Below are 15,176 nucleotides of genomic sequence, written 5' to 3'. Positions count from 1 at the left end.
GAGGGGACTTGATAGGGACATATAAGATTATGAGGGATGTAGATAGTGTGGACATGAATGCATTTTTTCCATTAGTCAAGGGATCAATAACCAGCGGGCTCAGATTTTATATGCGTTAGAAAGCTAAGAAGGGAGTTAAGGAGAAACTTTTTCATTTAGAATGGTGGGAGTCAAGAACTCATTGCCTAAAAGGTGGCTGAGTCATGAACTGTCTTAACATTTAAAATATATTTAGACATTAACTTGCACTCCCGCAACTTCCAGGGCTATCAGCCAAATGCTGGAAAATGTGATTAGTGTAGTCAGATAGATCTTTGTTGACTGACATGGTCATGATGGGCCAAATGGCCTCTTTCTGTGCTGTAAATGTTCTTGATCTTTTTGAGTTGGGGACCAAACTCACACCTCAATATGCCATCATCTTCATGCACAGGATCGAACAAGACCTCTTCATCGCACAGGACCTTCAACTGATGCTATACACTAGATACATCGATGACATTTTCTTTCTTTAGACTAACGGCAAACAATCACTGAAACAACTGCACAATGACGTCAACATGTCCCATCCCACCATCAGACTCACCATGGAGTATTATCCAGAATCAGTTGCATTCTTGGACACATGTATCTCCATCAAGGCTGATCATCTCTTCCCTGTACTGCAAGTCCACAGATAACCACATGATGCTCCCTTTCTTCAGCCTCCGTCCTAAACATGTTAAAGAAGTCATCTTGTACGGACAAGCCCTCCCTGTACACAGGATCTGCTCAGATGAGGAGGATCGCAACAGACACCTACAGGCACTGAAAGATGCCCTCGTAAGAACGGGATATGGCGCTCAACTTATCGATCGACAGTTCTGACGTGCCACAGCGAAAAACCATACAAACACAGGACATGGCAGATAGAGTAAACTTTGTCGTCCAGTACTTCCCTGTCGCAGAGAAGCTACAATATTTTCTTCAGAGCCTTCAACGTGTCATCGATGAAGACGGGCATCTTACCAAGGCCATACCCACACCCTCAGTGCTTGCCTTCAAACAAACTTGCAACCTGAAACTGACCATTGTTCACATCAAACTACCCAGCTTTCAGGAGAACAGTGACCACGACAACACACAACCCTGCCATAGCAACCTCTGCAAGACATGCTGGATCATCGACACAGATGCCGTCATCTCACATGAGACCATCCACCGGTACATGGTACATACTCTTGCAACTCAGCCAACGTTGCCTACCTGATACACTGCAGGGAAAGGATTCCTGAGGCATGGTACATTGGCGAGAACATGCAGACGCTACAACAACAGATGAATGGACACCACTCGACAATCACCAGGCAGGAGCATTCCCTTCCTGTCAGAGAACACTTTAGCAGTCAAGGACATTCAGCCTGAGATCTTCGGGTAAGCATTCTCCATGGTGGCCTTCAACATGTACGACAATGCAGAAACGCCGAGCAGAAACTGAAAGCCAATTTCCGCACACATGAGGATGGCCTCAACCGGGATCTTGGATTCATGTCACACTTTCTGTAATCCCCACGATTTGCCTGGGCTTGCAAAATCTCACTAACTGTCCTGGCTTGAGACAATTCACACCTCTTTAATCTGTGTTTAACCCTCTCTTCACTCGCACTGTCTGTACCTGTAAAGACTTGATTACCTGCCCTGTTTGTGAATCCAACTCTCCACTCACCTGTTGAAGGGGCAGTGCTCCAAAAAAATCACACTGCCAAGTAAACCTATTGGACTTTAACCTGGTGTTGGGAGACTTCTTTTTGAGTTGAAGCAGAGATTACATGGGTTCACAACTAATGCTGAGGATTCCCAAAGCCACTCACATACCTCAACGGGTCTGTCTTTTCAATGGAGTTGACCTATCCAAGAATGATGGAGGCACCTGAGATTTTGACTGATGAACATGATTGTATGAATCTTTCAGGTTGTTGATTATCTGTTTATGAATCATTTCACTCAGCTTGGCAATAATTCTGAGACAATATTGAGGAATATGTTTCCAATTCAACTGGGCTGAAATTCCCCAAATCTTGTATGATGCAATAACTACCAGATTTTGTTTTCCTTTATTTGTGACTATTAACCGGAACAACTTTTTAGGCCATTAATAAGGACAATGGACTACAATGTGTTCTTTTAGTGTGTCTCATCCTCAAACCACTCTCATACTTTAATGAGTTGTCATCTGTGTTCTGTGTCTCTGTATTTTATATCTGATGTTGTTATATCCAGGACATTATAGCCAGGGCATTGGAAGAGTCACCTGCTCCTCACCAAATAATGTCTTATGATCTTTTGCGTTCACCTAAACGGGCAGACAGAGTCTCTGTGTAATATGCCATTCTAGAGCACTTTCTCAGTGTTGGACTGTGTGTCAGCTTATGTTACATGTCCAAGGCCTGGAGAGGACTTGAGTACATGATTATGATTCCAAGGCAAGAGTACTGTTGACTGCCCTGTTTTAATCTCTGTTAACTGTCAGGCAGAATTTTCCAACCGCACTTGCCAGAAAATCCCACCTGAGATCAACGGATCTTTGCATGGTCCTGTTACATCTGCTACGATTCCCGTGAGGGGCAGGATGGCAAAATTCTTTATGAATCTTTATGAACTTGCCAACTCTTCTGTTGAAACAAGTTGAATTTCCAGTACATAAAATTAGCAACACTTACCACTGCCTGTTGAACGCAAGTTGCCAGAGACAAAAAAATCAACTCCTTTGCAACATAATACTTAGAATTGAAACATGCTGTTAAGCCCCCAGCCATGGGCAGACTCTGCGACTGGTGCTTGCTGCTCTTTTGCTTCAACGATTTGTAAACTTTTGATTTAATTAGGTGCTGTGGAGTTCAAGAATCTTCATATGACTGTTGACGGATTTAATATGCGAATATTTTCATGTTGAATGAGATCGGCCTTTTCAGCAAAGGACTATGCTTAACTTGATGCAAAATTTTTGCTGAGTAACTCTATTGGGTTTTCTTTCTTTTCCAGAGAAAAACCCAGCATATTCCATACAGGAACAGTAAATTAACACGGCTATTGAAGGATTCTCTAGGAGGAAATTGCCAGACGATAATGATAGCCGCTGTTAGCCCATCTTCTCTGTTTTATGAGGACACATATAATACTCTGAAGTATGCCAATAGAGCGAAAGACATCAAATCTTCAGTAAGTTGTGTGTGTGTGTGTGTGTGTGTGTGTGTGTGTGTGTGTGTGTATTTACCAATTCATCTCCCAAAAGACAGCACATGGAAAGTCAAGCCCAATATATTCATGTGAAACAACATTATAGGAAAGTAGGTACCTTGGTCAAGGCACAGATGTAATTCAGTCTTGTTTTAAAGTCTGGCTTTGTCATTATTTTTATTATTGTAATAAAATCTAGCACAGTTTTGAATAGCAGAAAAGTAGTAGAATTGGAACATTGGAATTTTTTTATCTTAGAGGCCGAGGAGCTGTGAATACAAAACTAGGGAGTTAAGTACTACCCAGTGGCAGCAGTGTGAAGAGTTACAATGGTTGTTCATTTAATAAATATGTCTCCGAAGATTATCAGAGGAGTTGGAAGGTGTGCACAGTGATAAATAATTTTTAATATATGAATGATCCAAACCTATGAATGTTTTGTTGCAAAAGAAAAGGCTGAAGCATTTGCAACAACCTTCAGCCGTACGTGGTGAGTGGATAATCCACCTCTATCTGCTCGGAAGGACCCCAAGTCACAGATGGCATCTTCAACCAATTCACTGATAGGCACTGAATGCTGCAAAGGCTTTGGCCTCTGACAATATTCCAGCAATAGTAGTGAAGACTTGTGCTCCAAAACTTGCTATATTCCTAGTCAAGTTGTCCCAGTACAGCCACAACATTGGCATTTACCCAGCAATATGGAAAATTGTCCAGGTATATCCTGGACACAAAACACAGGATAAATCCAACCTGGCCAATTACTGCCCCATCAGTTTGTTCTTGATCATCAGTAATATGATGGAAGGGATACTCAACAGTGCTATGAGGTGGCACTTGCTTAACAACAATCTACTCACTGAAGCTCAGTTTGGATTCTGCCAGGCCACTCAGCTTCTGACATCTTTACAGGTTTGGTTCAAACATTGACAAAGAAGCTGAACTCCAGAGGTGAGGTGAGAGTGACTGCCGTTGACATCAAGACAGCATTTAATTGAGTGCCATCAAAGAGCACTAACAAAACCTGAGTCAATTTAAATCAGGGGACAATTGTCCACTAGTTGGAGTCACACCTAGCACACACGAAGATGATTGTGGTTGTTGGAGGTTATTTATCTCAGTTTTGGACATCACTGTGGGAGTTCCTCGAGTTTGTGTCTTAAGTCCAAATAGCTTCAGCTGCTTCACCACTGACCTTCATTCCATCATAAGATCAGAAGTGGGGATATTCACTGACTCCAAAGCACAAGTCAGGAGTGTGGTGAAGTATAGTCCACTTGCCTGGATGAGTACAGCTCTAACAACACAATCAAGGACAGAACAGCCCATTTGATTGGTACTCCTCCCCACCACCAATGCACAGTGGCAGCATTGTGTACCATCTGCAAAATGCAGTGCAGCAATTCATCAAGCCTTCTCGCTTGGAACCTCTAACATCTTGAAGGACAAGCAAGGGTAATAGATACATGGGAACACCACTACCTGAAAGTTCCCTTTCGAGACATTCACCATCTTAACTTGGAAGTATGTCACTATTCCTTCACTGCCGAAACTTCCTCCCTCACAACAGTGTGGGTGTAGCTAACCACCGGAACTACAGCAGTTCAAGAAAGAAGCTCACCACCACCTTCTTAAGGGCAATTAAGGTTGGGCAATAAATGCTGGCCTGGTAAACGACACCTACACCCCACAGATGACTTAAAAATTCTGATCTTTCAGTGTGGTAATGCGTTCAGTTCAGATGTGTGTGCATTTTACCCTTTTACATCCAAAATATCTTAATTACATTTATCTTTTCAAATTTAACAAGTTACAGACTTTAACAAAATCATCACTTGTGCATGAAGGTGGCTCTTTGCTTTACATGTTGCTGTAAGACGATTGTAATCGGCTCATAAAGATTTGACCTATTTCTTTGCATGGGATAGGAATGTAAAACTATGCAGAATGTTCTCAGATTCTAGGACAGTGTTCTCTCATCTCTGCAGATTTCACTACCAGCAATGGTATTTATAAAATATGAAAGCATTCTTGTTACCGATTCTTATGTTTTATATTATTTTTACTTGTCAGAACATTGTTCTATTTTATGCTTTATTACAATTGCTCTATTTTCATTTCACTTCTGCAGATAAAGAGCAATGTTTTGAATCTAAATAACCACGTGGGCAAATATGCAAAGATTTGTGAGGAGCAAAGGAAAGAGGTAAATAGTCACTATATAAAAGTACCAGAAACATTTGTCCATCATGAAAGCAAAACAGACCGTTCAAAATACAATATCTATTTTTAGTATCCCTCAAAACTTGCCACGCTTTCAGTCATCTCTGTTGACTTTTCTGCTCGGTGTCCTTTTTGTGTGAAGTCCATTGAAATGTTTATTGTACTGAGTGTTTCTTGGAAAGTTAAGAGTTGACCAAAAGCACATTCAAATATTAGGTTTTAGGAAGCTTCCGAAGGCAGAGGCGGATGCGATAAGAGCGTTTAAGGGCTTTCAGATAAGTGCATAAATATACGGAAATAGAGAGGTATGAACCAATGATAGGCAGAGAGATTAACTTGGCGTCATGCTCAGCACAACATCGTGGACTGAAGGACCTGTTTCTGCACTGTTCTATGGTCTATGTAAGGAGGGAAAGCAAAGGCATTATTGAGTAGATAGAGCTGAGATAATTGAAGGCCATGCTCCAGATGGCTAAGAATCAAGGCAGCAGAAAATTCACTTCCATTACTGACCTCCTAATGGTTCCCTCACCTTCAAGCAATGATGGGGTAAAAAGGTGTAGACGGCACAAGATATTTAAAGTTTATTTATTAGCGTCACAAGTAGGCTTACATCAACATTGCAATGAAGTTACCTCCCCTAGTTGTCACACTCCAGCGCCTGTTCAGGTGCACTAAGGGAAAATTTAGCATGGCCACTGCACCTAACCAGCACGTCTTTCGGATTTGTAGATAGTGGAACTTTAGAAAGGTTAAAGTGTTTGTCGCTGGAGGCCATTGGGGAGGGTTTCAGAGAAGTCACACCCTATGTGAGAATAGCACTTATTTAAAATGATGGTTTAATTCAAGAGTTGATTCTGATCTCTGCCTTACCTATTCTACAGATTATGGAGCTTAAAGAGAAATTGAAAGCTTACGAGAGTGAAAAATTGTTTGTTCGGAATAACCATGGACAAAATGTTATGCTTGGGTCAAATTCAAAGGAAAATGGAATAAAAAGGTAAATCTCCAAACATTTTTATTTGATTTCACAATCAAAGGCGCACAGCTTTTCAAGAAGATGCTTTTTCGCTCGTATTCATGCAGAATTTTGGAATGTTGTTTTCTTTGCAGATGTAACATAGAGTTTATGTTGCTATGAGGCATTTAATTATTGATTGATGGGCTTCTTCATGCCTTTTTGTCTTCAGTCCTTTTGTCCTTATGCAGCTGTAACAGTTAAACTCTATGGCTTCAGAGTTTGTTTAGATATCAAATTCAATGTTAAAATAATAATGGGCATGTCTCTTTCTGTGTGTCAACATGTTTGATCTTGCTACTATGTTAATACTTCTCTTAGATGTGTTTTCAAAATTATCTTGTTTATATTTAAGTGAAAATTTAGCAGATATATGTTCAATTAGATTTTAATTGTGTCAGATATAGGTGATGATACAGAATAAGACAACTGTGGATTGATGTATGATAGAGTGCTATGCCTACTATCAAAGAACATGTATATGACCTCGCAGGTCATTAATAAATTACAGTCTTTTGTTAATTAAAAGTTAATTGTAGAGACATTGCCACATGGGAATGCCTAATTCACAACAAAGATGAAGCAGGGCCACACCCCATTACATTACCCTGGGTTTTCCAGATGTACTCCAGGGGAAAAAGCAAGACCTGCAAACCAAAGAGAGTTAACCCTGTAATACCCAGACACAAAGGTGATATAGAAACTGCTGGTCATTCTTGGGTCGGGCTCCCTGTGGAAACCTTACAGGACTCATCAGTGATAAAAAGAGGTCAATAAGTGGGAAACCTTTATTTTCCCTCAGTGCCATGATGACTTTCAATCCTATTGGACTCAAACCACACTTTACAAACACTCTTCCCTTTCAAGAAGTCATAAAAAGATCTCATTGTTCTGCAATAAGGGGAGAGGCTACACTTCAAAAGGTGCTGCGGTGAGCAGGCTCCAAGCAATTAAGGATCATTCTGGCAGCTATTCAGTGCCATTCGGACTCAGAGGTCCTGGGGGCCTGAGAAGTTGGTGCATTGCTGGTTCTGTGCTGGGCTAAGAAGTCTCACAACACCAGGTTAAAGTCCAGCTTGCTCTGCAAGCTTGTGATTCCAAATTAACCTGGTGTTGTGAGACTTCTTACTGTGCCCACCCCAGTCCAACGCCAGCATCTCTACGTCATGGAGATAGTTAGACCTCAGAAGAAATCCTGAGAGCCAAGTATTTTGTAGAAGTGAAAGAGAGTTCTCCCCAGTTTCCTGACCAATAGTTAGGCCACAAACAACATTTTTTAGAAAATTGTATGGTCATTCTTATTTCTGCTTGTGGGACCTTGCTGTGTACAAATTGCCTCTGTTTCCTACATTACAACATTGATCACAAAGTACCTCATTGGTTGTTACAATTGGGTTAGGGACCGTTGACTGTTTATTTAAAGTAGTAGGCATATTCATCAAAGTGAAGCAATCTACAATATCTATCTTTATATTCTAAAAGCCAGAATTAACATGAGATATTCATGAATTAACAAACGCTGCATTAGATGGCAGATATGACCAAGATAAATCCCACTGCTTTTTCAGCAGCCCACCCAACCATCATTGATCTCTTTGAGTCATAAAGCTTTGTTAGTTCGATCTCCCTCAGGAGGGATTTTAGCTGTTGACTTTTGATACGACCAGGCTGAGAGGAGTGTGCAAGTTTTTCTAGCCCCACTATCCCACAGGTGAATCACAAGTGTAAATATTTAATTCACTCACCAAAATGGCCCTTTGCTGTTATAAGTCCCAGAATAAAAGAGACTTTAACAACGCTTCTTTCAGTAAACTCAGTGATTTATTATGAAACAAAGCTTACTTTTAAAAGCGAGTTGCAAACATGCAATTTACATTTCCACAAGTGTAACTATATATCCCTTTAAATCTCAACTCATACTTGCAAAAGACAAAAGAAATAGGGTCTCTGCAAGCTTTGACATTTAAGAATCCATGACAGGCTTTGGGATACAGTTGAGGAGTGTATTCAGAAATATAAGACCTCAGTGAGATCCATCAGGATTTACCTAGCTTTGCACTGTTCAGTGAAGGAGTAGCCATGAAGCAACTATTGGTCACAGAACTATTTATTCTTTGACCAGGAATGCTGAAGAAATTAGGAATGCACTAGCTGCGAGATCAGATTATTTATCCTCGCTTATATCCTGGAGTATGATTTAATCCCTGATGCCAGAATTTCATAGAATCATACAGTGTAGGAGAGGCCAATCGAGACTGCATCAACATGCGTGATACACCTAATCTCCCACCTAATCCCACGTACTATCACTTGGACCATTGCCTTGCAAGTTATGACATGCCAAGTGCTCACTCAAGTACTTTTTAAAGGTTGTGAGGCAACTCACCTCTACCAGCCTCCCAGGCAGCACTTTGCAGATTGCCGCCACCCTCTGGGTAAAAAAGTTTTTCCTCACATCCCCCTAAACCTGCCCTTCACCTTCAACTTCTGTCTCTTTGTGACTGACCCTTCAACTAAAGGGAACAGCTGCTCCTTTTCTACCCTGTTTATGCCCCTCGTAACCTTGTACATTTCGGTCAGGTCGCTCCTCAGTCTTCTCTGCTTCAACGAAAATAATCCAAGTCTGCCCAACTTCTCTTCATAACTTAAACGTTCCATCCCAAGCAACATCCTGAAGAATCTCCTCTGCACCCCCTCCAGTGCAATCACATCCTTCCAAAAATGTGGCGACCAGACCTGCACACAGCATTCTAGCTGTGGCCTCACCACAGTTCTATACAACTCCAACGTGACTTCCCTGCTTTTGTAATCTATGCCTCAATTGATAAAGTCCTATATGTCTTTTTCACCACCCTATTAACATATTCGCCCTTCAGAGATCTGTGGACAAACACGCCAAGGTCTGTTTGTTCCGCAGAACTTCTTAGTGATGTGCCGTTCATTAAATACTTGCTTGTCAGATTATTCCTTCCAAGGTGTAACACCTCACACTTTTCAGGGTTAAATTCCATCTGCCACTAATCTGCCCATTTGCCCATCCCATCTATATCTTCTTGTAGCCCAAGACACTCTAATCTAACTATAATAGGGCAGTAGTGTCCGAAACCTGAATGTTCTTTTTTTTTACATTGTTCATTCCCTTGATATGGCATTGCTGACAAAATTGATTACCCGTCTTTAGTTACTCTTGAGAAGGTTGTTATAAGCTGCAAGCTTGAAGCGTGTCACTACATGTGATAAAGGTCCTCCACAGTGCTGTTAGGAAGGGGGCTCCAGGATTTTGATCCAGTGAAGGAATGGCAAGTCAGGAGTGTGTGTCTTGATAAGGAATTTGCAGGCGCTGGCGTTCTCACATTTCCAACACTCTTGTCCTAGGTGGCAGAGTCATAGAGATTTGCAGCATGGAAACCAGCCCTTCGGCCCAACTTCTCCATGCCACCCTTTTTTTTAAACCCCTAAACTAATCCCAGTTGCCTGCATTTGGCCCATATCCCTCTATACCCATCTTAACTGTCTAAATGCATTTTAAAAGACAACATTGTACCCACCTCTATTCCTACTACCTCTGGCAGCTTGTTCCAGACACGTCACCAACCTCTGTGTGAAAAAAATTGCCCCACTGGACACTATTGTATCTCTCCCCTTTCAGCTTAAACCCATGCCCTCTAGTTTTACACTCCCCTACTTTTGGGAAAAGATATTGACTATGTAGCTGATCTGTGCCCCTCATTATTTTATAGACATCTATAAGGTCACCCCTCAGCCTCCGATGCTCCAGAGAAAAAACTCCCGGTCTGTTCGCAGAGATCGAAGGTTTGAAAAGTGTTCAAGGAGGACTGGTAAATTGTGTCTCTCTTTGGTAGCTTTGGGAAGCCGGGAGGTGACCATGCTACAAAATATCCAGTCCCTGACCAGTTCTGAGATATTCAAGTCAGGCAACCCTGACCTCTACAGGGATCCATCAAAGATGCCAAAAGTCCCAGGCTAGCTACACAGACTACCAAAGACTTTGGCAAGGTCTACAAGACCTAACAGGCTACTACATGAAGACACGTAGAATCACTGGCACCAATGCACCCCTCCAGATGAGCTCAACGAATTCTATGCTCATTTTGAGCAAGAGGTCAGCAAGAGCACCTCCTCCACTCCAACTGGTATCCCAGGTCACCATCACAGACGTCAGATGAACCTTCTTGAAAATCAACCCACGGAAAGTATCTGGTCCGGATGGGGGTATCCAGCTAAGCACTCGGATTATGCGCTGACCAGCTGCCAGGAGTATTCGCAGGCACCTTTAACCTTCTTTACACCAATCTGAGGTTCCTATCAGCTTCAAAAAGATGACCGTGTTCCCTGTACCAACAAAAAGCCAGGCAGTATGCCCTAATGACTATCGTCCGGTGGCTCTGACATCCGTCGTTATGAAGTGCTTTGTAAAATTAATCATGGTACAATTCAATTCTGGCCTCCCATATTGCCTGGATCCACTACAGTTCACCTACCGCTGCCACAGGTGAACAGCAGACGCTAGCTCCCTGGCCCTACACTCAACCCTGGAATACTTGGATAACAAAGACACCTTTGTCAGCCTACTATTTATTGATTACAGCTCAGCCTTCAATACCATTTTTCCTACGAAACTCATCTCCAAACTCCGTGGCCTGGGGCTCGCAGCCAATATAATTAAGGACCCCACAAACCCTGGACATTCTCTCTTCTACCTTCTTCCATCGGGAAAAAGATACAGAAGTCTGAGGTCACGTACCAACTGACTTATGTTGACATCAGACTTTTGAACGGATCTACTTCATATTAAGCTTTCTCTACACTCTAGCTATGACTGTGACACTACATTCTGCACCCTCCTTTCCTTCTGTATGTACGGTATGCTTGCCTGTATAGCACATAAGAAATACTTTTCAGGGTATACAAGTACATGTGACAATAATAAATCAAATCAAAAGCTCTAGCAATGATGCTATCTATGTGGTGAACTTAATTATCTCTCGAATCAGAACCCCAGAATATTGATGGTGGGTGATTTGGTAATAATAATGGGATGCTTGCATCTTTTTTGGAGATGATCATTGCCTGGCACTTGTGGCACTAATCTTGCCACTTTTCAGTTCAAACCTGGATGTTATCTTAGCCAGATTGCATGTGGGCATGGACTGCTTCATCTTTAAGGAATTGCATCTGGAGCTGACCACTGTAATTATCAATGAACATTCCCAATCCTCACTTTGTGATTGAAATCTAATCAATAATATCTCATTCAGACATTTGTTCACAGTCAAAAGATTTTTTTAATAATTTCTAATCATTTTGAACAATGACTTATGATGATAAGCAACAAAGAATAGATAATATGCTGAGGCGATAAATCCTGCAACTATATTATAACTTGTATGATCAGTTTGGTTCAGAAGTTTTTCCAATGCAATTTTAATAAGCACGTAATGTCTAGTGAATATTTTTATTACTCTTGCTTCACTGTGAGTGTACATAAGATCTTATTTAAAACAGCTCTATATTGCATGTCAAAATAGGAGCTGCAAGAGCTCTGACATTGTGGCAGCAACGCTCAATTTTATAGTTTATCAAAATGGCCATACTTGTACAGTAAAATTAGCTGTGTGAATTTCAATAAGTGATATACAATGGCAAAAGTATTAGCGGGGGAAAAGAAAACCCCTTTTTTGTGAGTAATAAATAGATTGATATGGAATTGTTTAAGACATCATAAATTATTTACATGTTTGCAGATAGAAATTATGGTAATTTGTTGCTAGTAAACAAAGCCTCAAACTGAAAAAAATGCTATAGCCTTGGCAGCAGCAGTAGAAAATCTGAAGTATTAATAGGTCTTCTCAGCAGTCTCTTACATCAGTCGTTGGAGTGTACAGTCGTTCTGAGAGATGTAAATGTCTCTGTATCAATATTTTAAGAGTCAACAACAACCCATGTACGTCAGAGTGAGATTACAGAATATAGTCACGTCTCTAACTTTTTAAAACAGTTGGTGCCATTTTCTGTGTCTAACACCAGAGTAAGTTAAAGTAAAATGTGTTCACTTTTGATAGTCTTCTTGGTAAAATAAAAAGAAGTTGGTATTCCTTGTATTTTAGTTGGATTAAATTTAAACACATTGATAATGAGTAAGTCTTGCTGCTTGGGTTGTTCAGGAAAAAAATATGTTCAGTCTCTTTGCAATGTATTCAACGTGGAAGCCACAAGATTTTCCTTTCCCCATAGTGCAACAAATTGTCAGCTAACTTTGTAAAGAAGTGAGTACTTCAATTTAATATGGTAATGCAGTAAATCTCTTGTGAGCCATCATATTTGACCTTTTATGTCATTCAGTTTCTTGAAACAAATGAATCATTTCAATCATTGTAGCATGACATATTGGTGTTTGGTCACCCATGGAGTCCAAATTTCAAGGACAAAATGTTTAGTCTTTGTCGGTGGAGATTTTCTTCTTCATCCATGGGATGTGGGTGTTGCTGGCTGGCCAGCATTTATTGCCCAGTCCCAAGGGCATTTCAGAGTCAACTGCATTGCTGTGGACCTGGAGTTGCAAAGCACGACAGATTTTCTTCCCCAGAGGACATTAATGAAGCAGATTGATCTCGATGGCAATCACGGTCAGCAATAGACTTTTTATTTACATTCCAGATTTTTGTTGAATTCAAACTTCACCATCTGCCATGCTGGGATTTGAACCTGATTCCCCAGCAGATTACCCTGGTTCTCTGGATTGCTAGTCGAGCAACAATATCACGGTACTACCACCACCCTTACTGGACTGGCATATGTATGATTCCAAACCCACAGCAATGTAGTTGACTTTGAAATGGCCTAGCAAGCCACTCAGGTGTATTCCACCACTAAAAAGGAATGAAATTGGGTGGACCACCCAGCGTCGAATTAGGCAACAGAAACGTAAACCTAGCCCTGCCGACCCTGCAAAGTCCTTCTTACTGGCGTGTACCATCTCTCTCAGTTGAGGAGGAACTTCTTCACTCAAAGGGTGGTGAATCTCTGGAATTCTCTGCCCGTTGAAGTGGTGGAGGCTGCCTCGCTAAATATTTTTAAGACGCGGGTTGATGGGTTTTTGATAGGAGAGGGGATTAAGGGTTATGGGGAGAGGGCGGGAAAGTGGAACTGAGCAGCGACAGATCAGCCATGATCTCATTGAATGGCGGGGCAGGCTCGAAGGGCTGGATGGCCTACTCCTGCTCCTATGTCTTATGTTCTTATGTTCTCTTCCCGCTCAGAAAGGATAGTAGGACTAGAGGGCACAGCCTCAAGATAAAGGGGGGGTGGTTTAGAACAGAGTTGAGGAGGAACTTCTTCACTCAAAGGGTGGTGAATCTCTGGAATTCTCTGCCCGTTGAAGTGGTGGAGGCTGCCTCGCTAAATATATTTAAGACGCGGGTTGATGGGTTTTTGGTAAGAGAGGGGGTTAAGGGTTATGGGGAGAGGGCGGGAATGTGGAACTGAGCCACGACAGATCAGCCATGATCTTATTGAATGGCGGGGCAGGCTCGAAGGGCTAGATGGCCTACTCCTGCTCCTATTTCTTATGTTCTTATGAATCAGTTCTCCTCCATGTTGAACACCACATGGAGGAAGTACTGAGGGTGGCAAGGGCACAGAATGTACTCTGGGTGGGAGACTTCAATGTATCTCGGTAGTACCATCACAGACCAAGCTGGCCAGGTCCTAAAGGACATAGCTGTTAGGCTGGGTCTGTGACAGGTGGTGAGAGAAACAAGAGGGAAAACATACTTGACCTCACCAACCCGCCTGCCTGCGGATGCATCGGAGCACGACAGTATTGGTAGGATTGACCACTATACAGTCTTTGTAGCGACACAGCAACACCAGACATCCCTAAAAATGAGTTGTCAACCTGGTGAAGCTATGACATGGGAATACTTCTGTGCCAAACAACATAAGCAGCAAATGATAGGCAAAACTGTGCGATCCCACAACAGGCAGATCAGATCTAAGCTCTGCAGTCCTACCATATCCAGCCATGCATGTTGATGAACAATTAAATAATTAACTGGAGGTACAGACTTCACAAATATCCCCATCCTCAATGATGGAGAAGTCCAGCACATCCATGCAAAAGATAGAACGTTTGCAACAATTTTCAGCCAGAACTGATGAATAGATGATCCATTTCGGCCTCCTGCAGAGATCCCCAGCAGATGTCAATTCGCTTCACTCCATGTGATACAAAGAAATAATAGAAGGCACTGGATACTGCAGTGACAATGTTGCTTCAATGGTACTGAAGATTTGTGCTCCAGAACTTGCCATGCCCCTAGACATACTGTTCCCATACAGCTATTACAGTGGCATCTACCTAGCAATAGGCATGATTGCCCAGCTATGTCCTGTACACAAGAACCAGGGTAAATCCAACTTGGCCAATTACCAATCCATCAGTCTACTCTCAATCGTCGGTAAAGTGATGAAAGGAATCATCAACAGTGCTATCAATCAGCACTTACTCCGCAATAACCTGCTCACTGATGCTCAGTTTGAGTTCCATCAGGGCCACTCAGCTCCTGACCTCATTACAGTCTTGGTTCAAACATGGACAAAAGAACTGAACACCAGAGGTGAATTGAGAGTGACTGTCAGTGACATCAAGGCAGAATTTCACTGAGTGTGGCACCAAAGAGCCCTAATAATGTCAATG

At 41.9% G+C, this 15,176-nt stretch overlaps 1 protein-coding gene across 2 annotated transcripts in view; it reads left to right on the top strand.

The window, feature by feature from the left end:
• kif18a (kinesin family member 18A) overlaps positions 1-15,176 on the top strand; it is a 122,821-nt gene that overhangs the window by 60,041 nt on the left and 47,604 nt on the right. For both annotated transcript variants that reach the window (XM_080189881.1, XM_080189880.1), the window contains exons 7-9: positions 3,022-3,198; positions 5,348-5,422; positions 6,324-6,439. In XM_080189881.1, coding sequence (XP_080046007.1) covers positions 3,022-3,198; positions 5,348-5,422; positions 6,324-6,439 — 368 coding nt within the window. The remainder of the gene's footprint in view (positions 1-3,021; positions 3,199-5,347; positions 5,423-6,323; positions 6,440-15,176) is intronic.

Source organism: Carcharhinus amblyrhynchos, chromosome 6 (genome assembly GCF_965287045.1).
Source record: "Carcharhinus amblyrhynchos chromosome 6, sCarAmb.v2.hapA, whole genome shotgun sequence".
NCBI lineage: Eukaryota > Metazoa > Chordata > Chondrichthyes > Carcharhiniformes > Carcharhinidae > Carcharhinus > Carcharhinus amblyrhynchos.
This window is presented reverse-complemented; position numbering and strand designations above follow the sequence as displayed.